This window comes from Ornithorhynchus anatinus, chromosome X3, assembly GCF_004115215.2.
Source record: "Ornithorhynchus anatinus isolate Pmale09 chromosome X3, mOrnAna1.pri.v4, whole genome shotgun sequence".
Taxonomy (NCBI): Eukaryota; Metazoa; Chordata; class Mammalia; order Monotremata; family Ornithorhynchidae; genus Ornithorhynchus; species Ornithorhynchus anatinus.
The window spans coordinates 32,259,329-32,283,598 of NC_041751.1; the positions used below are offsets into that span (position 1 = coordinate 32,259,329).

General features: G+C 65.5%; 2 protein-coding genes and 2 non-coding genes across 4 annotated transcripts; 1 reads left to right on the plus strand and 3 right to left on the minus strand.

The window, feature by feature from the left end:
• Positions 1 to 456: 456 nt before the first annotated feature.
• On the minus strand, positions 457 to 565 carry TRNAL-CAA. The gene is made up of 2 exons: positions 528 to 565; positions 457 to 502 (listed from the first exon to the last, which is right to left on the minus strand). It is a non-coding gene; the product is annotated as a tRNA-Leu (tRNA).
• Positions 566 to 1,928: 1,363 nt separating this feature from the next.
• Positions 1,929 to 2,000, minus strand: TRNAE-CUC. The gene has a single exon. It is a non-coding gene; the product is annotated as a tRNA-Glu (tRNA).
• A 6,578-nt stretch (positions 2,001 to 8,578) lies between these two features.
• Positions 8,579 to 15,263, plus strand: ZNF692 (zinc finger protein 692). Its single transcript, XM_039910622.1, has 13 exons — positions 8,579 to 8,722; positions 11,441 to 11,609; positions 11,782 to 11,813; positions 12,213 to 12,431; positions 12,635 to 12,683; positions 12,782 to 12,925; positions 13,188 to 13,367; positions 13,445 to 13,525; positions 13,705 to 13,783; positions 14,005 to 14,119; positions 14,288 to 14,387; positions 14,916 to 15,098; positions 15,239 to 15,263. The coding sequence occupies exons 1-13, from the start codon at positions 8,671 to 8,673 to the stop codon at positions 15,261 to 15,263; spliced, it is 1,428 nt and encodes a 475-aa protein (XP_039766556.1). The 5' UTR covers positions 8,579 to 8,670.
• Positions 15,264 to 16,070: 807 nt separating this feature from the next.
• Positions 16,071 to 17,613, minus strand: ZNF672 (zinc finger protein 672). Its single transcript, XM_039910623.1, is given in 7 exon segments — positions 16,071 to 16,148; positions 16,309 to 16,857; positions 16,859 to 16,950; positions 17,133 to 17,279; positions 17,282 to 17,460; positions 17,462 to 17,532; positions 17,534 to 17,613. Coding segments are annotated over 7 exon segments (1,182 nt in total). The 5' UTR covers positions 17,600 to 17,613.
• Positions 17,614 to 24,270: the final 6,657 nt, after the last annotated feature.

Consider the following 24,270-nt stretch of genomic DNA (forward strand, 5'->3'; position numbering starts at 1 on the left):
GGTCCGTCGCTTACAGGTGTGACCGCTTCCTGATGCCAAAGGACCCACCTGGTTCCGATAGAAATACGCAATAAAGACGCTCGATTGAGCCGGTTGCGTGAACTCAAGTGAGAAGGGAACAGGGGGGATGTTTTTGTGCTCATGGAGTGGGCCGCCGCCATGCCCGTCCAGTCCTGGGCCTTCCCTGACTTTATTCCAAAAAAGATGTTGGAGGGGTAAGGGGACGCATCGGCTGCGGTACCCCTCCCGCATCTCTTTAGCAACCGCTTCCTCACCCTTCCTTGCCCTCTCTCCCTCCCTGCTCTCCTCCTGCTCCCTCTTTAGCACCCGTCACCCCCCTTCCTTGCACCCTCTTTGGCACCCGCACCCCTCTTTGCACCCTCTCAGGTCCCCGCCCCCCTCCTGCATTTTTCTGCAGCCGATGCCGGAAAAAAACAAAGAAAAAAAAATTCAGTGTGTCAGAAGTGGGATTTGAACCCACGCCTCCATACGGAGACCAGAACACCCATTCCGGGGAAGGAAGTCACCTTGAGTCTGGCGCCTTAGACCACTCGGCCATCCTGACACCCGCTCGAACTTGCTCCGACACGCTCACTTCTAGGGCGAGGTAGCCGTTGGGCTGGTGGTTTGGAAGGAAATTGTATTAAATTGTTGAAAAGCCACATTTTCGCTCCCTTCTTTCTGCCTCTGTCCCGCACTGCAGCCGGTCTAGGTACAGGCCGGTCCTGATCGTTTTCTCTTCCTTTTTTGGTGTGTCGTTACTTCCATCCGTGGCGATCATAATAATAATTGTGCTATTTATTATTGATAATAAGAATTATGGTATTTTTTTAAGCGCTTACAATGCGCCAGGCACTGTACTGAGCACTGGGCTGGTTGGACGCAGTCCCTGTCCCACATGGGGCTCACCGTTTCGCTCCTCATTTTTACAGGTGAGGTAACTGAGGCCCAGAGAATTGAAGCGACTTGCTCGAGATCACACGGCAGATAAGTGGCAGAGAGCTTACTATGTGCCAAGGACTGTACTAAACGCGGGGGTGGATACAAGCAAATAGGGTTGGACACAGGCCCGGCCCCAGGTGGGGCTCACAGTTTCGCTCCTCATGTTTACAGGTGAGGTAACTCAAGCCCAGAGAATTGACGTGACTTGCTCGAGGTCACACGGCAGATAAGTGGCAGAGCGTTTACTACGTGCCAAGGACTGTACTAAACGCTGGGGTGGACACAAGCAAATTGGGTTGGACACAGGCCCGGCCCCAGGTGGGGCTCCCAGTTTCGCTCCTCATTTTTCCAGGTGAGGTAACTGAGGCCCAGAGAATTGAAGCGACTTGCTCGAGGTCACACAGCGGATAAGTGGCAGAGAGCTTACTATGTGCCAACGACTGTACTAAACGCTGGGGTGGATACGAGCGAATCGGGTTGGACACAGTCCCTGTCCCACGTAGGGCTCACAGTGTCAACCCTACTGCATTCTTCCAACCGCCTAGCGCAGTGCTGTGCACGCATGACGATTGTGGGTGTTTATTAAACGGCTACTGTGTCAAGCACTGCGCTCAGCGCAGGGGTAGATTAAGATAATGAGGTCCCGCGAGGGGCTCACGATCTAAACAGGAGGGAGAACAGGTATTGCATCCCCATCTTACAGGTGAGAAAACGGAGGCACAGAGAAGATACGTGACTTGCCTAAGATCACACGGCAGGTAAGTGGTGGAGGTAAAATTAGAACCCAGGTTCCAGGTCCAGACTTCTTCCCCTCGGTCACCCTTAATAAATACCATAGATTTATTGATTGACTCCGCCTCTCGTGGCGACTCCCCTTCGTGGTTCCTTTGCATAGATTCCCTTCGCCCTCCACCCCTCAACGCTGAATAAAGTAGAGAGCGGAATATATTTATATTTTCTGTTTCTTTTTAAAAATGAAAAGCTCCTTCCCTGACCGGGAATCGAACCCGGGCCGCGGCGGTGAGAGCGCCGAATCCTAACCACTAGACCACCAGGGAAACTTAGGCGGCGTCTTGTCACATCAATCAATGGAAATAAAAGGAAATAATGTTGGTATCTGTTAAGCGCTTATTATGTGAAGAGCACTATTCTAAGCGCTGGGGGAGATACGGGGTCATCGGGTTCTTCCCCCGTGAGGCTCCCAGTCTTCATCCCCCTTTTGCAGAGGAGGTCACTGAGGCCCAGAGAAGTGAAGCGACTTGCCCACAGTCACACAGGGGACAAGTGGCGGAGTCGGGATTCGAACCCATAACCTCTGACTCACAAATAATGGGGAATAATAAAAGAAGGGGAAAGATGGAGAGGAGGTCGGGGAGGAAGGGAAGCAAGGGGGAAGGGCAGAGGAGGGAAGCGTGCAATAGTATTTATTGAGCGCTTACTATGTGCAGAGCACGGTACTAAGCAGCAGGGATTAGTGGATAAAATAGGCGCCAGAGGACCTGGGTTCTAATCCCACCTCTGCCCCTTGTCCCTCACGGGGGACCCCCGGGGGGGGGGGGGGGGGGCACATGTTCAATCCCCGTTTGGCAGATGAGGAATTCATTCATTTATTGAGCGCTTACTATGTGCGGAGCACTGGACTGAGCGCTCGGAATGGACAATTGGCCAACAGGTAGAGACCATCCCTGCCCAATGACGGACTCACAGTCTAAATCGGAGGCCCAGAGAAGGCAAGTGACTTGCCCGAGGTGAGCCAGCAGGGAAGCGGAGGAATGAGGATGACGGGGAGGTGGCGACCCCGGGCACCTGGACTCCTGGGTCCTCGGAGGGAACCGAGCTGCCGAGAGGGAGGAGGAGGAGGAGGAGGAGGAGGACAGGGGTTTCCAGGAAAGGAAGGGAAAAATCCAGACGCTACCAGGTAGCTAGTGATAATGCTGCTATTTGTTAAGCGCTTACAACGTGCCAAGCATCGTCCTAAGTGCGGGAGTAATTAATTAATAATATTTGAGGCCTTACTCTTACGCCGAGCCCTGTACTGAGCTCTTCGGAGAAGAAAAATACAACCGGAGTTGGTAGATATGCCCACGAGGAGTTTACAGCTTGGAGGGGGCGACAGGAGATCTAGATTAGAAATGTATAAATCTATAAATACATTTATAAATATAAATTATGGATCCGGACCTAAGTGCCGTGGGGCTGAGAGTGGGGCGAATATCAAGTGTTCAAAGGGCGGCCGCGGAAGGATGGCTGTTGACTATCGATGAGGGTTTACTCGTTTTGATGTGTCTTCCCTCCTTCTAGACTGTAAACCCTCCGTGGGCAGGGATCGTCTCTCTTTATCGCTGACTTGTACTTTCCAAGCGCTTAGCACAGTGCTCTGCACACAGTAAGCGCTCAATAAATACGATGGAATGAATGAATGAGAGGGAAAAGAGGGCTTAGTCGGAGAAGGCCTCCCGGAGATGGGATTCATGGGTCTTTAATCCCGGCTCCGCCGCTACTCTGCTGTGGGACCTCGGGCGAGTCACTTCACTTCTCTGGGCCTCAGTGACCTCATCTGGAAAATGGGGATGGAGACCGTGAGCCCCACGTGGCACAGGGACTGTGTCCAACCTAACTTGCTTGTAGTAAGAATAAATGTTAATAAATAATGAATAGAAAGCACTGTCCTAAGCGCTGGGGGAGATACAAGGTAATCGGTTTGTCCCAGGTGGGGCTCGCAGTCTTCATCCCCATTTTCCAGATGAGGCCACTGAGGCACAGAGAAGCTTGCCCGAGGTCACACAGCTGACAAGTGGCAGAGCTGGGAGCAGAACCTAGATGCTTCTGGCTCCCAAGCCCGTGCTCCTTCCACTGAGCCACGCTGCTTCTCAAGCGCTTAGGACAGTGCTTGGCACACAGTAAGCGTCTAATAATAATAATAATAATGTCGGTATTGGTTAAGCGCTTACTTAACTGTGCGGAGCACTGTTCTAAGCACTGGGGGAGATACAGGGTCATCGGGTCGTCCCACGTGAGGCTCGCCGTTAATCCCCATTTTCCAGATGAGGTCACTGGGGCCCAGAGAAGTGAAGGGACTCGCCCACAGTCACGCAGCTGACCGTGATAAGAAGACGGCTTCGAGGAGGGGGAGGACAGTCGGTGGCAACGGCAGTGTCGGCAGTGTCGAGGAAGGCGACGTTGAGGGGCCGTCCCGGCCGTCCCCTCTGCCCTCCTGCAACCTCCCCGCCGACCCGGCTCCCGGTCGACGGCCAGAGAGGCGGACCGGGGACCACGATCGCCTTTTCTTATCGTCTCTGTAGTCGGTGACGGCGGGCGCTGCCCTTGCGGCAGGAGCGGCCCAGGCGGGAGACGACGGCGCCCTTGGCCTTCTCCCGGCGCAGCTTCCTCAGCACGTGCGGGGAAAGAGGCGGGAGGGGGAAATCAGGACCCCCGAGAGCGGGAGGAAGGCGGGGAGGGCGTCGCGGCCTAGCGGGAGCCCGAGGTCGTGGGTTCTAATGCCGCTCCTCCACTTCGCAGCTGTGGGACTTCGGGCGGGTCTAGGACTTAGTTCCCTCCTCTGGAGAATGGGGAGGAGGACTGGGAGCCCCACGTGGGACCGCCCGATGACCTTGTCCCCTACCCGGTGCTTAGGACAGTGCTTGGCACATCGTAAGCGCTTAATACCACCACCATCATCGTCATCGTCATCATCATCATTATTATTAGAGGAAAGAGAGGCGTTTGTCCCTGAGGGGGCACCGTGGCCTAGGAGGAGGGGAGGAGCTTGTCCGAGCGGGGTGGGGCCTATAGGAAGGGGCAGAGCTTTAAAAGTAATAATAATAATAATAATAGTGATGGCATTTGTCAAGCGCTTACTATGTGCCAAGCACCGTTCTATTCATTCATTCATTCAATAGTATTTATTGAGCGTTTACTCTGTGCAGAGCACTGGACTAAGCGCTTGGAACGTACAAATCGGCCACAGATAGAGACGGTCCCTGCCCTTTGATGGGCTTACGGTCTAATCGGGGGAGACGGGCAGACGAGAACAGTGGCGATAAATAGAGTCAGGGGGAAGGACATCTCATAAAAACAATGGCAAATAAATAGAATCAGGGTGATGTACATCTCATTAAACAAAATAAATAGGGCGATGAAGATATAGACAGTTGGGCGGACGAGTACAGTTCTAAGCGCTGGGGAGGATACGAGGTGATCAAGTTGTCCCATGTGGGGCTCCCAGTCTTCATCCCCGTTTCCCAGATGAGGTCACTTGAGGCCCAGAGAAGTGAAGTGACTTGTCCAAGGTCACCCACCTTGGAGGTGGGATTAGAACCCATGACCTCTGACTCCCCAGCCCGGGCTCTTGCCCCAGAGCCCCGCTGCTCGGCCTTGGGGGGGGCGTGGGCTGGAAGCATGGGGCGAAGCTGGTCCGGGGCGGCGGGGTGGGGGCGTCCATCTCGCCTTGGCGACGCGGCGGGAGTAGGCCGTCGTGGCCGGGCTCTTCTTGCCTTTTCCACGCGGCTGGACCAAGGCCGCCGCCGCCCGCTGCTGCTGCTGCTTCATCTTCCTTCTCTTCCTCCTCCTCATCTTCCCGGGCGGCGGCGGCTGCTTCTTCATTCATTCATTCATTCGTTCGTTCAAGAGTATTTACTGAGTGCTTACTATGTGCAGAGCACTGTACTAAGCCCTTGGAACGGACAAATCGGCAACAGATACAGTCCCTGCCCTTTGACGGGCTCGCGGTCTAATCGGGGGGGACGGGCAGACGAGAACGATGGCGATCAATAGACTCGAGGGGAAGACCATCTCATAAAAACCGATGGCAACTAAATAGAATCAGGGTGACGTACATCTCATTAAACAAAATAAATGAGGTGATGAAGATATAGACAGTCGAGCGGACGAGTACGGTGCCGAGGGGTGGGACGGGAGAGGGGGAGGAGGAGAGGGAATGGGGGGAGAAGAGGGTTTAGCAGCGGAGGGGTGAAGGGGGGGCGTAGAGGGAGGAGAGGGAAAAAGGGGGGAGCTCAGTCTGGAAGGCCTCTAGGAGGAGGTGAGCTTTAAGTAGGGATTTGAAGAGGGGAAGGGAATTAGATTGTCGGAGGTGAGGAGGGAGGGCGTTCCGGGAGCACGGGAGGACGCGGCCCGGGGGTCGACGGCGGGATGGGCGAGACCGAGGGACGGTGAGGAGGTGGGCGGCGGAGGAGCGGAGCGTTCATCAGCATCGTCACCCTCACCGGCCGCCGCTGATGCTGCTTCATCTGCATCTTGGCGGGCTTCCCCCCGGCTCGGCTCTCTCTCTCAGGATGCAAGAGTCGGTCTGGGCCCGAGCTCGCCTTCCGTGAGAGAGCCGTCCCAACGGGGTCACAATGGGCCCCCCTCCATCGGCCCCTCTTGCCTCAGTGGGGGGGGGGGGGGCGGGGAGGGGTGAGAATTACCCAAATGAGGGGTACGCTAATTATCCACCGGGAGGCCCAGAGAGGTGAAGCCATCCACCCCAGGTCGCCCAGCCACGACGAGCGCTCTGCTTGGTGCTAAGCAGTGAGGAGGAGTCAGGGCAGTCCGATCGGACCCGATCCCTGTCCCGCGCGAGGCTCACCATCTAGCGGGGACAGAGAAGGGATACCGAACTCCCATTTTGTAGATGAGGAGTCGGAGGCCCAGAAAAGCGAGGTGAGTCGCCCAAAGTCACCCAGCCGTGTCGCGCGCCTTGCTTGGCGCTAAACATCGAGGTAGAGTCGGGCCGGTCAGATTGGGCGCCGTCCCTGTCCCCCGCGGCGTTGGCCCGTCTGGTGCGGAGGGAGAGCGGAGACTGAACTCCCGTCTGTCACGTGAGGAATCTGAGGCCTAGAGAAGTTGCCCAAGGTCACACAGCGGTGTTGAGCGCTTCACTCTGTGCTAAGCAAGCCCGCTGTGGGCAGGGGACGTGTCTACCAACTCTAATAGTGTACTCTCCCGGGTGCTTAGTAGAGTGCTCAGCGCCCGCTAATCCCTCGCCAAGTAGGACCGATTGATTAAGCAAGCCCCGAGTTAGATCGCGGTTGTACCCAGTCCCACTCGGGGTCACCGTACAGTGGGGATAGCGAATGGCCATCTTAAAGATTAAGAAATCTGAGGCACAGAGACGTTAAGTGATTTGCCCAAGGTCACACAGCCGCGTTGAGCTCCCGGCTCCGTTCTAAACACCGAGATGGGTTCCGGGCAATCACTTCGGACCCGGTCCCTATCCCGCACGGGGTTCGCTGTCTAGTGGGGAAGGAGAACAGGTACGGAACTCTCATTTTACAGATAAGGATTCTCGGACACAGAGAAGTTAGGCGAGTTGCCCAAGGTGGCAAAGCCGTGCCGAACGCCTTGCTCTGTGCTAAGCGAACTCATTCTGGCAGGGAACACGATAATGTTGTCGGTATTTGTTAAGCGCTTACTATGTGCAGAGCGCCGTTCTAAGCGCCGGGGGAGATACGGGGCCATCGGGTCGTCCCACGCGAGGCTCACGGTTAATCCCCATTTTACAGATGAGGCCCAGAGAAGTGAAGTGACTCGCCCACAGTCACACAGCTGACGAGTGGCAGAGCCGGGATTCGAACCCATGACCACCGACTCTGTTGTAGCGTTCTGCACACAGAAGGCGTTGGAGAAATACGATCCATCGATGAGTTAGATTCGGGACCCTAAGATTGTACATCGGTCCCCCACGGGGGTCACCGTCTACTGAAACCCCGATCTGCCGTGGAGGACTTGCCCAAGGACCCAGAGCAGACGAGTGGAGCCGGGATTAGGATCCAGGTCCTCTGACTCCCGCGGCGGGGGCTCTAACCACTAGGCCATGCTGCTCTGGACGGGGAATGTGTTTGCATCGCATTGTCCCAAGCACTTAGCACAGTGCTAAGCGCCCACATCACCATCCCCTGATGCTAGATGGTTCCATCACCTAGCTGTGTGACTTTGGGCAAGTCACTTAACTTCTCTGTGCCTCAGTTCCCTCAACTGTCCAATGGGGGGATGAAGAATGTAGCGTGGCTCAGTGGAAAGAGCCCTGTCTTGGGAGTCAGAGGTCATGGGTTCGAATCCCGGCTCTGCCACTTAGCTGTGTGACTGTGGGCAAGTCACTTCACGTCTCTGGGCCTCAGTTCCCTCATCTGTAAAATGGGGATTAAGACTCATGTGGGACAACCCGATGACCCCGTATCTCCCCCAGTGCTTAGAAGGATGCTCAGCGCATAGGAAGCGCTTAACAAATATCAACGTTATTAGGAGGTGAGCCCCACGTGGGACAACCTGATGACCTTGTATCTCCAAATAGGGCTTGGCGCCTACTCAATGCTTAACAAATGTCATTTTTATTATTATGATATGTAAATGTTGTTACTGTATATATAAATTATGCCCGGGAAGGGGGGGAGGGGGGTCTTTCTTCACAGAACCAGGGGGAGATGGAGGTCAATAACGCCGCGGCCCCTCGAGAGGACAGGGCGTATTTCCCGGCTGCCCCCGCGCCAGCTGTCAGGGGGGGAGCGCGGCGCCTCCGGGGCGAACTACAACTCCCAGAAAGCCTTGCGAGGCTGGCGGGCCACTGCGCACGCGCCACTGCGCACGCACCGCATGGGCCCCACCTCCTCCTCCTCCTCCTCCCCTTCAGTTCCGTCGTGGGGCCGCCGCCGCCGCGCGCCGCGCTCGAGGCTTTCCTCTTAAAAGAGCAACGTCGGCGGGGCTGCGCGGCGGTGGGCCCGCCCTGGCCTCCCGATGTCCCGGAGGGGCGCCGCGCCCACCCCCGGGGACCCCGCGGGGGACGCAGGTAACGGGCCGAGCGCGAGGGGCGCCTCGGGAAGGGAGGGGAGGGGGGACGGAGGGAGGAGCCCCCCCCCCACACCCGCCATGGTACGGTCCGAGGGTCCGCCTCCCCCCGCCCCCCCGCCCGCCGATGGAATGGTCCACAACCCGGCTTCGCTGAATGAGGCCCCCCCCTTCATTCGTTCATTCAGTAGTATTTATTGAGCGCTTACTATGTGCGGAGCCCTGCACTGAGCGCTTGGAATGGACAATTATTTACGTATTATTTATTCAGTAGTATTTATGGAGCGCCTACTATAATGATGTGGGTATTTGTTAAGCGCTTCCTATGGGCCGAGCCCCGTTCTAAGCGCTGGGGGGGACCCGGGGGAATCAGCTGGTCCCACGCGGGGCTCACGGTCTTCATCCCCATTTTCCAGATGAGGGAACTGAGGCCCAGAGAAGCCAAGTGACTTGCCCACGGGCGAAGCAGCGTGGCTCAGTGGCAAGAGCCCGGGCTTGGGAGTCAGAGGTCATGAGTTCGAATCCCGGCCCTGCCGCTCGTCAGACTGTGGGCCAGTCGCTTCACTTCTCTGGGCCTCGGTGAGCTCATCTGGAAAATGGGCTTTTAACTTTGAGCCTCACGTGACACAACCCTGATGACCTCCCCCAGCGCTCAGAACATAGGAAGCGCTTAACAAATACCAACCCGGTCACGCAGCGAAGTGGCAGAGCCGGGATTCGAACCCATGACCTCTGACTCCCAAGCCCGGGCTCTTGCCACTGAGCCACGCTGCTTCTCCTACTTAGTGCACTGTACCAAGCGCCCGGAAGGCACAATTGGGCAACAGATAGAGGCCATCCCTGCCCAGTGACGGGCTCGGCTTCATTCGTTCGTATTTATGGAGCGCCTACTATGCGCGGAGCGCTGGACTGAGCGCTTGGAATGGACAGTTGGGCAACCGAGACAGTCCCTCCCCGATAACGGGCTCAGCTTCATTCATTCCCTAGCATTTACGGAGCGCCTACTATGCGCGGAGCGCTGGACTGAGCGCTTGGAATGGACAGTTGGGCAACCGAGAGAGTCCCTGCCCGATAACGGGTTCAGCTTCATTCATTCACTAGCATTTACTGAGCGCTTACTATGCGCAGAGCGCTGTACCAGGCGCTTGGAATGTACGGTTTGGCCACAGACGGAGACCATCCCTGCCCAGTATCGCTCGGGGCTATTTATTGAGCGCTCGCCGCGTGCGCCGCACTCTCCTAAACGCTTGGGAGGCGACGAGCCCGCGCACGCCGTCGAATCGATCCACCAGCGTTATCTCTTGAAGCGCTTAGTGTGTGCAGAGCACTGCACTGAGCGCTCGGGAGAGGGCAGGGCAATAACGATCCTAACGTCGGTATTTGGGAAGCCCTCACCGGGCGCCAAGCGCTGTAGAGGCAAGGTCGTCGGGTTATTCCCACGTGGGGCTCCCAGCCTTCATCCCCATTTTCCAGAGGAGGGAACTGAGGCCCAGAGAAGGGAAGCGACTGGCCCGAAGTCACCCAGCTGACAAGCGGCGGGGCCGGGATTCGAACCCACGACCTCCGACTCCCGAGCCCGCGCTCCTTCCCCGAAGCCACGCAGCCTAGACGCAGTCTAGACCGTGAGCCCGTCGTCGGGTGGGGATTGTCGCTGTCTGTGGCCGGACCGTCCTGGCCAAACGCTCAGTACAGCGCTCCGCACACAGTTAAGCGCTCGGTAAATACGACTGAACGAATCCACTCTATCAGCGGTATTTCCCGAGCGCTTACCGCGTGCAGAGCGCCGGACTGAGCGCTTGGGCGACCGCGGGAGAGTCGGCCGACGGGACGGAATCGAATCCGCGGGCGATATGCATTGAGCGCTTACCGTGTGCAGGGCGCCCGACTGAGCGCTTGGAGAGTCCAACGGTGTCAGGTGGGTAGACGTGATCCCCGCCCTCGAGGAGGCGATCCACCAGTGGTATTTATTGAGCGCTTCCTGTGCGAAGAACGCCGTACTCAGCGCTTGGGAGAGCACAGCGGGCAGTGAGCTGACAGTCTAGAGGACTCGTCGTGAGCAGGGGACGTGTCCGTCCGTCGTCGAAGAGGAGCGGCGCGGCTCAGCGGCGAGGGCCCGGGCTCGGCCGTCGGAGGTCACGGGTTCGAATGCCGGCTCCGCCACTTGAGCCGCGTGACTGTGGGCGAGTCACTTGGCCTCTCCGGGCCTCGGTTCCCTCATCTGGAAGGTGGGGACGGAGGCCGTGAGCCTCACGTGGGACGACCCGATGACCCCGCGGCTCCCCCGGCGCTCAGGACGGCGCTCGGCCCACAGGAAGCGCTTAACGGAGACCGCCGTTCTCATCGCCGTGCTTTCCCGACCGCTCGGTCCAGCGCTCCGCACATAGTAAGCGCTCGGTGAATACGATCGAACGAACGAACGAACGAACGAACCGAGTCCACAGCCTCGGGGCGGGGCCGGGTCCCGGGCAGTCGGTCCGGCGGCGGCGGCGGCATTTAGAAAACGGGGACGAAGACCGGGAGCCTCGCGCGGGACGGCCCCGGCGCTTAGGACGGCGCTCCGCGCGCGGCGAGCGCTTAGCGGATACCGACGTCGTCATCTAAACGCTCACTGGGCGCGGAGCGGCGTCCTGGGCCCCGGGGGGGGACGGGCTCCCGGTCCGGAGGCGGGGCGGGGGTCCCCGCGGGCGTCCGGCCTGACCCCCCCCCCCGACCCCGGCAGGCGGAGCGGCGGAGCCGGCGCGGAGGCGGACGAGCCGCCGGCGGGAGCCGGACGCCCGGCGCGGCAGGTGCCGCATCCGGCTGGGAGGACACATGGAGCGCTGGTGCCTCCTCAAGGACCGCCTCGGCTTCGCCCTGCACTCCCAGCTCGCCAGGTTCCTGCTCGACAGGTGCGCCGGGCCTCCGCCGGACCCCCGGCGCCCCCCGAGCCCCCCGTCGGCCACCACCCGGCCCGCGCGCCCCGCCCCTCTCCCGGCCGCGGCGGGGGCGCGTCTCCCCCCGGGCCCCTCGGCCTCCCCTCGGGCCCAACCGGCGGGCGCCCCCATCCCCCTCTCCCCCCAGGTACAGCTCCCCCGGCTGCGCGCTCTGCACAGGTAGGCGGGGCGGGACGGGGCGCGGCGAGGGGCGGGGGAGGGGGCCGGTCAGGGGGCGCGGCGGGCGGAGGAGGGCGCGCGGGACGGGAAGAGAAGGGCGGCGACGGCCGTCCCGCGTAGCCGCCCGTTCGACGCCGGGGCTCACGGACCCGGGGGCCGGGGGGGGGGGGGCGCGGGGTGTCGGATCCCCGCTCGGCGGATGAGGGGACCCGGGCCCGGAGAAGCGGAGTCGGCTCGCCCCGGGTCACGCGGCGGACGGGCGGCGGGGATCGGAACCCGGAGCCTCCGGCTCCCGGGCCCGGGTCCTCGCCCCGGTCCGGGATCCCCGCCCCCCGGGGAGCCGCCGGCGGAGGCCGGGGGTGGGGGGGGGAAGCTTTCCGACCGCCCCCTCCCCCGCAGGTCTGGAGCCGCCGCCTCCTCCTCCCGAGGGCCTCCAGGCTCTGGTCCTGCTGTCTCACGCCCACAGCCGCACCTGCGGCCTGGTGCCGGGGCTGCGGGAGCCGGGGGGCCCGGCCGGGGGGCTGGTGTGGGAGTGCCCGGCGGGGCACAGCTTCTCCTGGACCCCGGCCCCCGGCGGGGCGGCCCGGCCCCGGCCCCGGGGGGACCGGAGGGGCGCGGGTAAGAGGGGCCGCGGGGACGGGGTCCCTCCTCCCTCCCCCCCGCCCGACCTCCGGATCCCGCCCCTGCCCGGGGAGGCTCCCGGCCCTTCCCCCCGGGGCCCGGAGCCCCCCCCCCTCTCCCGGCGGGACGGGGACGGGCCGGCCCGCCTCCCTCCGAACCCTCCCGCGGGCGTCCCCGCCCCCCGACGCCCGTCCCCGCAGCTTCCCCGGAGGAGAGCCAGGACGGGACCCGGGAGCCCGGGACGTCCAGGTGAGGAGGGGGCGGGGGACGGGACGCGGGACCGAGGGTCCGCCGGGGGGGGCGGGGGCGGCGGAGGGGGGCCCTGACCGGGGCCGTCGCACCCAAAGCGGAGAAGGGGCCCGGCCGGGGCGCGAGGAAGAGGGAGAGGACGATGAGGATGAAGAGGACGGAGAGGAGGAGGAGGAGGAGGAGGAGGGGGGAGACCCTGCCGAGGACGTGAACCCCTGGGCTCACGGCCCTTCCCCGGAGGGGTGAGTTCGGCGCGGGGCCCGGCGCGCGGTGAGCGCTCGGCACGCGCCGCTAGAGCGGGGGAGAAAGGGAACCGAAGGGTGAAGGGAAGGCGTCGGATGGCGTTTTGCACTCGTTGGCATTTACGGGGCGCTCGCCGCGCGCGGAGCGCCGCGCCGGACCCCCCCCCCCCCGACGGTGACAGAAACGAGACCGGCGAGAACCGGGGGAGCGGAGGGAAGGGGGCGCCTCCTGGAGCCCCCCGACCGCCGTTCCCCTCCGCAGGGAGCCGGCGGCCCCCCGCTCCCCGAGCCCGGCCCGGCCCCCGGCCCGGCCCGGCCCGGCCGAGGCCGCGCCCCCCGTGGAGGCGGCCCCGGAGGCCCCCGGCCCCCCGGAGGGGGAAGGGGCGCGCGCGGATCCGGACGCGGCCCCCAGACCCGCCCGGGACGGAGGGGCCCGAGCCAGGTGAGCCCGAGGGGCGGGGCGGGGCGGGGGGGGAGGGCCGGCCCGGGGTCCCCGCTCAGCCCCCTCCCCGTCCCCAGCCGCCGGCCCCGGGCCTCCCCGCGGCCCCCCGCCCACGACGACGACGACGACGTAGCGCAGATCGGCCCCAAGAGGATCAGGTGAGTCCGGGGGCCGAGGGGCGTGGGGAGCGGGGGCCGGGGACCGAGGGAGGGGAGGGGGCCCCCGGCTTCAGGCGGGGGCCGGGGCGGGGGGCGGCGCGGGGAGGCCGAGGCTTCCGGGAGACGGCGGACCGGGAGGGGCCGGCCCGCCGTCACCCCCCGCCGTCCCCCCGCCGCAGGAAAGCGGCCAAGCGGGAGCTGCTGCCCTGTGACTTCCCGGGCTGCGGGAAGATCTTCTCCAATCGGCAGTACCTCAACGTAAGGCCGGCGGGGGCCGGGGTCGTCGGGGCGGGGACGGGGGCGGACGGAGGCTCGGAGACGGGGTCGAGGCGAAGCGGGGCCGGCCGGAGGCCCGGAGAGAGGGTCGCGGCGGAGCCGGGGGGCGGGGCGGAGTCGGGGGGCGGCCGGCGGGGCCGGGCGGCCCGGGGGTCCCGCCCCGCCCCCCACGCCGCGCGCGTCTGGGCCCCCGCCCGCCCCAGCATCACAGGAAGTACCAGCACGACCATCAGAAGTCTTTCTCGTGCCCGGAGCCGGCCTGCCGCAAGTCCTTCGACTTCAAGAAGCACCTCAAGGAGCACGTGAAGCTGCACAGCGGTCAGAGCCGACCCCCCGGCCCCGCCCCCCGACCTCCCGCCGGCCCCCGGGACGCCCCCGCCGGCCCCCCGCGGCGGCCCCTCCCCGGTCCCGGGGTCCCCGACGGGTTCCGGGAGGGCGGGCGCGGGAGGGGCGCGCGCGGAGCCGAGCGGGGGCCTGTGCCGGCAGACACCCGCGACTACATCTGTGAGTTCTGCGCCCGCCCCTTCCGCACCAGCAGCAACCTGGCCATCCACCGGCGCATCCACACCGGGGAGAAGCCCCTGCAGTGAGTGGCCCCCGGATCGACCCGTCCACCGGCGGCGGACCGCGGTCCCGGGTCCCGGCTCTCCCCCTCGCCTCCCGGCCCGTCCCTTAACCTCTCCAGGCCTCGGCGTTCCCCCCGTCGTCGTCGTCGTCGACGGGGTGTTTACTGAGCGCTTTCCGGGCGCCGGGCGGTCTCCTTAGCACCGGGACGTGGAGGTCGTCGGGTTGTCCCACGTGGGGCTCCCGGGCTCAACGCCCATTTTTCGGACGAGGGAACCGAGGCGCCGAGAAGCGAAACGACCCGCCCGGGGTCGCCCGGCGGACGGGCGGCGGAGCCGGGATTAGAACCCGCGACCTCCGCCTCCCGGGCCGGGGCTCTCGCCGCCGAGCCCGGCCGCTCCTCCCCCGTGAGACGGGGGGCGCCCCGCTCCCCCGGGCCTCGGCCCCCTCGTCCGTGAGACGGGGGTCGCGTCCCCGCCCTCCGTCCGGGACCGCGGGGTCCCGCGCGGGGCGGCCGGGCCGCGCCCGACGCCCGTGGTCCCGGCCCCAGGTGCGAGATCTGCGGGTTCACCTGCCGCCAGAAGGCGTCGCTGAACTGGCACCGGCGGAGGCACGAGGAGGCGGCGGCGGCCTTCCGCTTCCCCTGCGAGCTGTGCGGCAAGCGCTTCGAGAAGCCCGACAACGTGGCCGCCCACCGCAGCAAGAGCCACCCGGACCCCCGGCCCGCCCCCGCCCCGCCCCCCGGGGCCGGCGGGACCCCGGGCTCCCCGCCGCCCCCCGAGGCGGCCGGGCCCCGTGAGGCGGGGAGGGGCGGCGCGGACGGGCGCCGGCCGGGGAGCCGAGCGCCCAATAAAGAGTATTTTCGCGTACGAGCGTGGAGCGGGGCCCGGGGCCGTAGACGGGGGATCCGGGGAGGCCGGGCGACGGCGGCGGCGGCGGCCGGGCGCCTCCGACGGCCCGGCCGCCGGACCGGGGGCCGGGGCGGGCGCGGACCGGGGGGGTCGGACACGGTCCCCGTCCCCCGTGGGGCTCGCGGCCCCCGGCCCCGTCTCCCAGACGGGGCGCCCGTAGGCCCAGAGAGGCCGAGCGACCGGCCCGAGGTCCCGAGGAGCGGAACCCGCGACCTCCCGACGCCCGGGCCCGCGCTCCCTCCGCTCCGCCGGGCCGAGGCGGGGGCCGGCGGGGAGGGGAGCGGCCGGAGCCCGGGGGTCGGACACCCGTTCCCCCTCCCCGCCGGACGGCGGGCTTCCCCCCGACTCCCACGGCGGCCCCCCGTCCACCCGCGCCGGGGAAACCCGCGTCCCGGGCCGGCGACGCGCGGCCTCCGCGGGGGCGTCTGAGCTTCTGCCGGCGAGGTCGCCGGCCGGTCCCTTCCTCCCCACCCTGGAAGGAGGAGATGCGGCACGGTGGGGACGAACGATCTTTATTTGACCGACGGACGGCGGGGGGGGGGGGGGTGGCGGGGCGGGAGGAGGAGGAGGAGGAGGAAGGCGAGGTGCGGGGGGGGGGGGGGGGGGGGGGGGGGGGGGGGAGGGCGGTGCCCCAGCTCGCCCCGCCCCCGGCCCCCTCCCCTTTCCGCTCCGTCCCCCGGGTTCCGGGACGCGGGGCCGGGATGGGGGCCGCCGGCCATCTCCCCCGCCGGGCGGCGGACCGGACGCCCGGCCGGGACCGGTCCCCGGCTTGCTCCTCGAGGGCCGGCTCTGCGCTATCCCCCCGACCCTTCCCGTCTCGCCCCTCCCCCGGCGGGCACGGGGGAGAGGGGAAGAAACCGCGGTCCGACCGCCTCGGGGAGCCGAAGTGGGGGGGGGGACGGGGACGCCGGCGGGCCGGGGAGACGGGGAGGGACGCGGGGGGCGTCCCGCCGGCCCCGCTCAGCGGGCCTCGGGGCCGGCGGGGGCCGGGCCGGGGTCCCCGGGGGGGAGGAGGGCGGCGGGGGGCGGCGCGGCGGCGGCGGCGGCCAGCCCGGCCCGGGCGTGCGCCCGCCGGTGCTGGGAGAGCGAGCGGCTGTGGCTGAAGCACTTGCCGCAGTCGGGGCAGCGGGCGGGCCTCTCGCCCTGGTGCGTCTTGCGGTGGAGCGCCAGCTTGGAGCCGACGCCGAAGCTCTTGCCGCAGTCGGGGCACCTGTGGGGCTTGTCGCCGGCGTGGTTGCGCTTGTGGACGTTGAGGTTGGACACGCAGGTGAAGGCCTTGCCGCAGAGGTCGCAGCGGTAGGGCCGCTCGCCCGTGTGGGTCCGCCGGTGCTTGGTGAGGTCCGAGCGGTCCCCGAAGCGGCGGCCGCAGTCCGGGCAGGCGTAGGGCCTCTCGCCCGTGTGGGTCCGCTGGTGGACCACCAGGTCGGAGCGCTGGCCGAACCGCTTGCCGCAGGCCGGGCAGCGGTGGGGCCGCTCGCCCTTGTGGCCCCGGCGGTGGCGGGTCAGCGTGGAGCTCTCGCTGAAGCGGCGGCCGCAGTCCGGGCAGGCGTAGGGCTTTCTCCGCCCGTGTGGGTCCCGGTGGGTGGCGCACCAGCGTGGGCCGCTCTCGGTGAAGGCCTTGCCCGCAGTCCGGGGCACTTGAGGGCCTCTCGCCCGTGTGGGTCCCGCCGGTGGCTGCCGCAGGGTGGAGTCTCATTTGCCGAAGGCCCCTTGCCGCAGACGCCGCAGCGGTGGGGGCCCGGGCCTCGGCCCCCCGGGCGGCGGGGCCGGGGCCCCCGGCGGGGCGGGCCGGGCCGCCGCGTGGCGCCCGCCGGTGCTTGGCCAGGCCCCGCCCCGCTGCGGAAGTCCGCCCGCACTCCCCCGCAGCCGGTGGGGCCGCCGCGGGGGGCCCCGGCCGCGGGCCCGGGCCGGCCCCCGGCCCCGCGGCCCCCGCCGTGGGCCCCGCTCGAAGTGGAAGACGAAGGCGGCGCGGCGGAAGCGGCGGCCGCAGGCCGGGCAGCGGCAGGGCGGGTCGCGGGGTGGGCCCGGCGGTGGCGCGCCAGGGCCGCCCGGTGCGGGAAGCGGCGGCCGCAGACCCGGCAGCGGCAGGGCCGGCCCCGCCGGTGGGCGCTCTGTGCAGGTCCAGCTGGGCGCTGCGGCGGAAGCTCTTGCCCGCACTCGCTGCAGATGTAGAGGTCTCGCCCGGGCGGCCGCGCGCCGGGGCCCGGCCCCGCGGGCCGGGCCGCCCGCGTGGGCCCGCCGGTGCAGGTGCAGGACCCGAGCTGTAGCGGAAGCCCTTGCCGCAGTCGGGGCAGCGGTACGGCTTCCCGCCCGCCGGCGTCATGGCCGCCGCCGGCCTCCAGGGCCCCGGGGCGGGGCGGGCCCCCGGGCCCCTCTCGCCGTGGCCCGGCCGCCGCCGGTCGGGGCGCCCCGGGGGCCCGCCGGTCCTCGCCGCCTGCGGGAGGAAGGGGCACCCGGCAGTCCCGCGGCGGCCCCTCCGCCCGCTCCCCTCGCCCCCTCCTACCCCGCCTCGCTACCCTCTCGCCGCATCCCGGCCCGCGCCCTCCGCTCCCCGAATGCCGATCCCTTCCCCCCCGGCCCCCCGGCCCCCCCCGGCCCGGGACTCCCCCCCCGACCCCGGAGCCGGACCGCGGGCGCGTCCCCTCCCGGAGGCCTTCCCCGGCTAGGCCCTCCCCTCCTCCCACTCCCTCCTGCGTCGCCTCGGGCGGCTCCCCTTGTTCGGCCCCCTCGGCCTCGCGGCGTCCGCAGCCCGTCTCTCTCTGTCGACGTCCCCTCCCCCTCTGGCTCGCCCTGGACAGGGAACGCGCCCCTCTGTTGTTACGCTGCCCTCTCCCGAGCACTCGGTGGGACGAGCGGCACGCGGGAGGCGTTAAATGCGACCCACGGGCCCGTGGCGTCCCTCCGCCCGGGCCCCGCCCCGCCGCGCCGCTCACGGCCGTCCCGGTGCGTCGGGGACGCACGGGCGTCCGGCCGCCGACCCGGGGGACGACGGGGAGCGGAGCGGCCACGGGAGACGCCACGGACGGCGGCCCGATTTCGGCCGCCGGCCGCGAGCCTCTCGCGGGGCGGGGAGACCCCGCCGGCGGCCTAGACCGGAGGAGGGTTGTGTGGGCCCCTCCCTTCTCCGCCCTGAGCGGATCCGGCCCCCGGCCCCCTTTCCGGATCCCGCGGCGGAGGGCCCGGCCCGCCCGCCCCTCACCTGTGCGCGCGCGCGGAGGACGTCCGCCGCCCGGGGAGTCGGGCTCCGGACCGCGTTCCCGGCGCCGAGCCCTCCGGGGCGGTTCACGTTCTGCTCCCGGTCGGCCGACGGGAAGGGACGCCGAATTCTGGGGAGAGAGAGGGACGGTTCCCGAGGGGCGGAGACGGAGAGACCCCGGGGTGGGGGGAAAGGAGAGGGATGCGCAGAATCCCCAACGCCCCGATCTGTCCGGAACGGCTGGCTGAGATCCGGTCGCTTGAGCCTCGTCTCAGAGGGTGAGCTCGCCGTGGGCAGGGAGCGCGCCGGTCATTTTGTTGCGCCGTTCTCTCCCGAGCGCTCGGTACAGTCCGGCCTTACCCTCCCCTGCCTCTTTTTCTGGTGCCCGCCATTCCCCGACCTCACCGCCCCGCCTCTGGACCGCAGGTTCGTTGTGGGCAGCGAACCCGTCTGCCAACTCTGTTCCATTGTCATCTCCCGGGTGCTTGGCGCGGTGCTTCCGCACACAGTGAGCGCTCAGTAAGTACCACCGCTTGATTGATCGTCTGGGCTGGGGCGGGGTGAGAGAGAGGGACCCCCGTCCCCTCTGCGGGAAGCGGCAGGCTCGGTTCATTGCCCCGCGGGGCAGAAAGCGTATGGCTCATTCTCCCCCAGAACAGAAGGTGTGGGAACCCTTTCCCGGGAGGCAGGAGGCGGCGCGGCTCGGTGGGAAGAGCCCGGGCTTGGGAGCCGGGGGTCACGGGTTCGAATCCCGGCTCCGCCACTTGTCGGCTGTGTGACTGCAGGCGAGTCACTTCACTTCTCTGTGCCTCGGTTCCCTCATCTGTAAAACGGGGACGAAGACCGTGAGCCTCACGCGGGGCACCCTCGTTACCCTGTATCTCCACCCCAGTGCTTGGAAGTGCTGTGCACCAGAGTAAGCCCCTTAACAAATACCCATCTGATTTATTATTATTATTTTTAGGGATCTTGTATCTACCAGGTGCGGTGGATGGGGCTGGGAATCAGAAGGTCTTGGGTTCTAATTCTTTCAGTCGTACTTATCGAGCTCTTACTGTGTGCAGGGCATTCATTCATTTACATTTATCGGGCGCTTACTGTGCGCAGGGCACTGTACCAAGCGCTTGGAAAGGCCAATTTGGCAACAAATCCCTGCCCGCCGACGGGCTCGCGGTCTAAAAAGCCTAATCCGGGCGCCACCTCTTGGCTGTCTGTTGCCCATCTGTCCATTCCGAGCGCTTACTACGGTGCTCTGCACATAGTAAGCGCCCCATAAACGCTACTGCATCAGTGAATGCTGTGGGTCCTCGGGTAAGTCACTGCACTTCTCTGGGCCTCAGTGCCCTCGCCCTGCGAAAGGGGGATGGAGGCGGTGAGCGCCTAGTCCAGTGCCTGGCATACGGGAGGCGCTCGAGAAATACCATCATCCTTTTTTATTAGGGGCACGACGGTCTGCGGGGGGTGGAGGAGGGCTGCTCCCCCCCCCCCAGCATTCGTCCGCCAATCCCGTCCGCCCCTTCCCGGCTCGTCACCCGTCGCCGGGCAGATTAGCGGGGCCCGCGCGCATGCTCCCTGGCCCGGCGCGCCAACGGAGGGAGACGGGGCCTCCGCCTCGACCAATCGCTGCGCCGGCCGCCCTATTACGTCACCGGTCGCCGGGCAACCCCCACCCCGCCCCCCCCCCAGCGAGCCCCTGCGCCTTCGGGCCCCTCCCCGCCCCCTCCCCGCCGGCCGGGCCGGGCCGGGACCACAAAGAGGGAGCCGGGGGGGGGGGGGCACTAGGGGAAGGCGTAGCAGCGGGGAAAGCCGCGGAAACTCGCCCGACGCCGGCCGCCCGAAGATCCCCCCAACCGGCCAGTCGCGGCGCTCTCCGGCCCCTCGCGTCATCAGTCGCCGGGTCGGGTTGGGGGAGGGGGCGGGGGCCTCACCCGTCGCTGGGGGGGCGGAGGGAGGGGAGGAAGCGGCGCCGGCGGTCGCGGCGCTCCGGTCCGGCGGAGGGTCGCGGCGAAAGGCCGAGCGGGGGAGGCGCCGAGCCCTCCCGCGCCCCGGCCAATCCCCGCCGCCGCCGCTTGCAGCGCGTCACTCGTCGCCGGGCAGGTTCCGCCCGCCCGCCAACGGGACCTTCGAGCGCCCCCTTGCGTCGGACGGCGCGGCCACGCCCCACCGACGGGCTGCGGGGCCGGGGGCGCGCGCGTGCGTGCGGTGCGCGTGGTCGGGGGTCAAGGCAGGGGAGGCGACCAAAGACGGGGTCGCGAGCACCTAAAAAAAAAGTCCCCGCCCCTGGCTGGGATTAATTTTCTCCTCCTCCCGGCTCGGCCGATCCAAGGGCGTTCTCCGCTCCGGGGGGGGAACGCTCCCATTCGGGGCGGCCAATCTCCGCTCCCCCTCCGAGGGGGCGGCTGCCAGGCGTCACCAGTTGCCGGGCAGGTTTCCCCGTAGGAGGAGTGGCGCTTGCGCAGAGCTGGAGCTCGCCGGAGCATGCGCAGAGCAGGGGCTCTCCAGGGCCTGGACCGAGCGGGGCCTCAGACATGCGCAGAGCAGGAGCTGGGGGACAAACCGTCCTTTCCCTCTTTCAAAAAAACAATTTTTTTTTTACGGTCCCCTTCCATGTCGATCCCCTCAGTCCTTCCCTTCACCCCCTTCCTGCACACTTCCCTACCCCCCCCCCTCCTTTTCTCTTTGCCCAATTTCCTCTGCAAATAGCAACACTTGTTCTGGAGCAGTCAGGAATGAAATGCTCAGATTTCCCCCCCCCCCCCGCCCCCCGATTTTTCTATCCTTTTTATCGCTCAGTTTCTAGGTCACAGTCTGGCCTTTAGATGGTGAGCTGCGTGTGGGAGGAGGACTGTGTCTCATTCTCCTGAATCCAGTGCTTAGCACAAAGTAAGTGTATCCTTATTAATGGAATTTAAGTCCTCGATATGTCCCGGGCCTTCACCAACGTCTGGGGTAGAGACAAGCTAGTCGGGTTGGACCCAGTCCATGACTCGGGTGGTGGTTCACAGTCTTAACTCCCATTTTACAGAGAAGTGCACTGAGGCCCTGAGAAGCGAAGCGACTCGCCCAAGGTCACACAGCAGACGAGCGGCGGAGCCACGATTCGAATCCAGGTCACTTGACTCAGGTCTGGGATCTTTCCACTAGGCTACGTTGCTTCTCTGCGCTTAACAAGTACCAGGATTTTGACGTGGTTTGATGGGAAGGTGGGGGAAGAGACAGACATCAACACAACACAACAACAACACATCAACACAAATCAAGAGGCATCAACAGAATTAAAATGAAAGGCTATGTGATCCTCCCCCCCCCCCCCACATTAATTATAACGAGTTAGGATCGTGAATTCGGCTTCCGTGTGATCTAGTAGCTACAGGAATGACAAGGCCCTGGGTTCAAATTCGGCTCGGCCACTTGTCTGCTCGGGGACCCTGGCCAAGTCACTTCACGTCTCTGGGCCTCAGTTCCCTCATCTGCAAAATGGGGATTAAGCCCGTGAAGTCCATCCCGATCTGTCTGTACCCACCCCAGCGTTTAGCACACTGAGTGGCGCATAGTAGGCGCTTCACAAATACCACAACTGTCATTGTTATTCTCTCTGCCTCAGCTTCCTCCATGGCAAAACGGGGATTCAATAGCTGATATTATTATCCCTCCTCCTTAGAATTTGGGCCCCGTAGGGGACCTGATGAGCCCGCACCTACTCCGCCTAGAAGAGTGCTGGCACGTAATAAGTAACTGTACGTTCCAAGCGCTTAGTACAGTGCTCCGCACACAGTAAGTGCTCAATAAATACGATCGAATGGAAGTGACCGCTCTAACCAAGACCATTAAAAACACTGTGGTTCCCGAAATCCTCGGGCCTTTTGATTGGTGCAGCAACCCCCATTTTCCCCCTGTCTCCATCGCCCGTTCTGGGGACAGGCCCTCCTGCCGGACTGCCCTCTCCCAAGCGCTTAGTGCAGCGCTTTGCACACAGTAAATAGCACTGATCTGACGGCGTGTAGCGACTCCGTTGTCCTGCCCTCTCCCAGCTCCTTCCGCAGTGCTGTGCACACGGTGAGCATCGTTGCTACCCTCACCGTTCGTCCATCTGAGTGTGAGCCCGTTGGGGGGCGGGGCCCGTCTCTATCTGTTGTTGAACCGGACTTTCCGAGCGCTCAGTACGGCGTCCGCCCGCTGGAGAGCCGACTGATGAATGAATGAATCCCAACCCCGTCGGACCGTCCCTCTGGCCGTCGGAGACGTTCAGAAAAACACCCTGATCGAGCTGCGCTTCTACCTACTCCCCCGGGATTGTCCGCCAACGTTTGAAGCGTGTTCTGCACAGGCTCGGCCCCCACCCCTGCTGGCCCAAGCGCTTAGACCATAAAGACCATCGATGGATCGATTACGATTAAACGGGCAGCCATCCCCGTCCCCGTCCCCATCCCGGGAGAGACTCACGACTCCGCCCCCGGCAGCGCTGCCAGCCGCGGCGACCGTCCCTCGGCCGGAGGTGGCCCGATCTGCCGGGCCCGGGGGAGGGAGGAGGGAGGAGGGGGGTCCCCGGATGTGACGTCGCGCCCGCCGCCGGGCCGCGGTTCCGTACGGCAAGATGGCGGCGCCCGGCGGGAGGCGCCCCCCTCGGAAGGGCTCCCACTTTCCCCGCCGCGCCGAACCCGAGCCCCTCCCGAAATCGCCTCGTCCGGCTCCCAGGGAGGAGGCGGGGATCCCGGGGGGTGGGGGGGGGGGGCTCCGAGGCGGGGGAGGGGGGAAAGAGCCGCGCCTGATGGGGGCCGCCATGTTGTACGGAAGCCGCGAAGAGGCAGCCCCGGGGGGCGGAGGGGGGAGGCGGGGGGGTGACGGCTTTCCGCTCCTGCTCTTTGCGGGAGCGTCTGGTTGGAGAGAAGAGTTAGGGGGAGGGGCGGAGGAGGTTGTTTGCCGCCGAGCTGCCGTGCCCGGGCGCGGGGAGGTAAACCGAGGCGGGGAGGGGGAGGCCCCTTTGGGTGGGATGAGGGCTTGGGCCGGGGGAGGGAGAGGAAGAAGCATTGAGGATGATGATGGTATGGCTTAAGCCCCGACTATGCGCCAAGCGCTGTTCCAAGGGCTGGATGCAGGCTAATGAGGCGGCTCCCTGCCTTCATCCCCATTTTGCAGAGGAGGGAACCGAGGCCCGGAAAGCGAAGGGGCTTGCCCCGGGTCACCCAGCGGACAAGTGGCGGAGCCGGGATTAGAACCCACGTCCTCGGACTCCCCAAGCCCGGCCTCTCTGGGGCTTGGGAGGAGGGAGAGGGATGGGATGGCGGGGGCGGGGGGGGGGGGGGGTGAAGGGGAGATTGGAGAGAAGGAAGGGAATAGGGAACCCCCAGCCTGTGGGGAAGAGAGGCGAATTGGTAAACCAGTGGGCTGGTTTGCGTCGTCCAACTCTATTATATCGTATTATCGTTATTAGTGCTATTATCAATCACTAATGCTACTACTAAGAATGCATTTGTTAGCTCTTATTACGTGTCAAGCACTGGACTGAGCGCCAGGGTAGATCCAAGTTAGGATGGACACGGCCCTTGTCCCACGAGGGCCTCGCACTATTAAGAGAGTGGGAGAACAGGTATTGAACCCCCATTTTATAGGCGAGGAAACGAGGCCCGGGGAAGTGAAGCGACTTGCCCGAGGTCACACGGCAGACGGGTGGCCGAGCTGGGATCCGAACCCAGGTCCTCCGACTCCCGGGCCCAGAGTCTTTCCCTTAGGCCGTGTGGCTCCTCCTGCTTGTTCTCTCCCAAGTTCTTTGTACAGTGCTCTGCACGCAGTCAGCACTC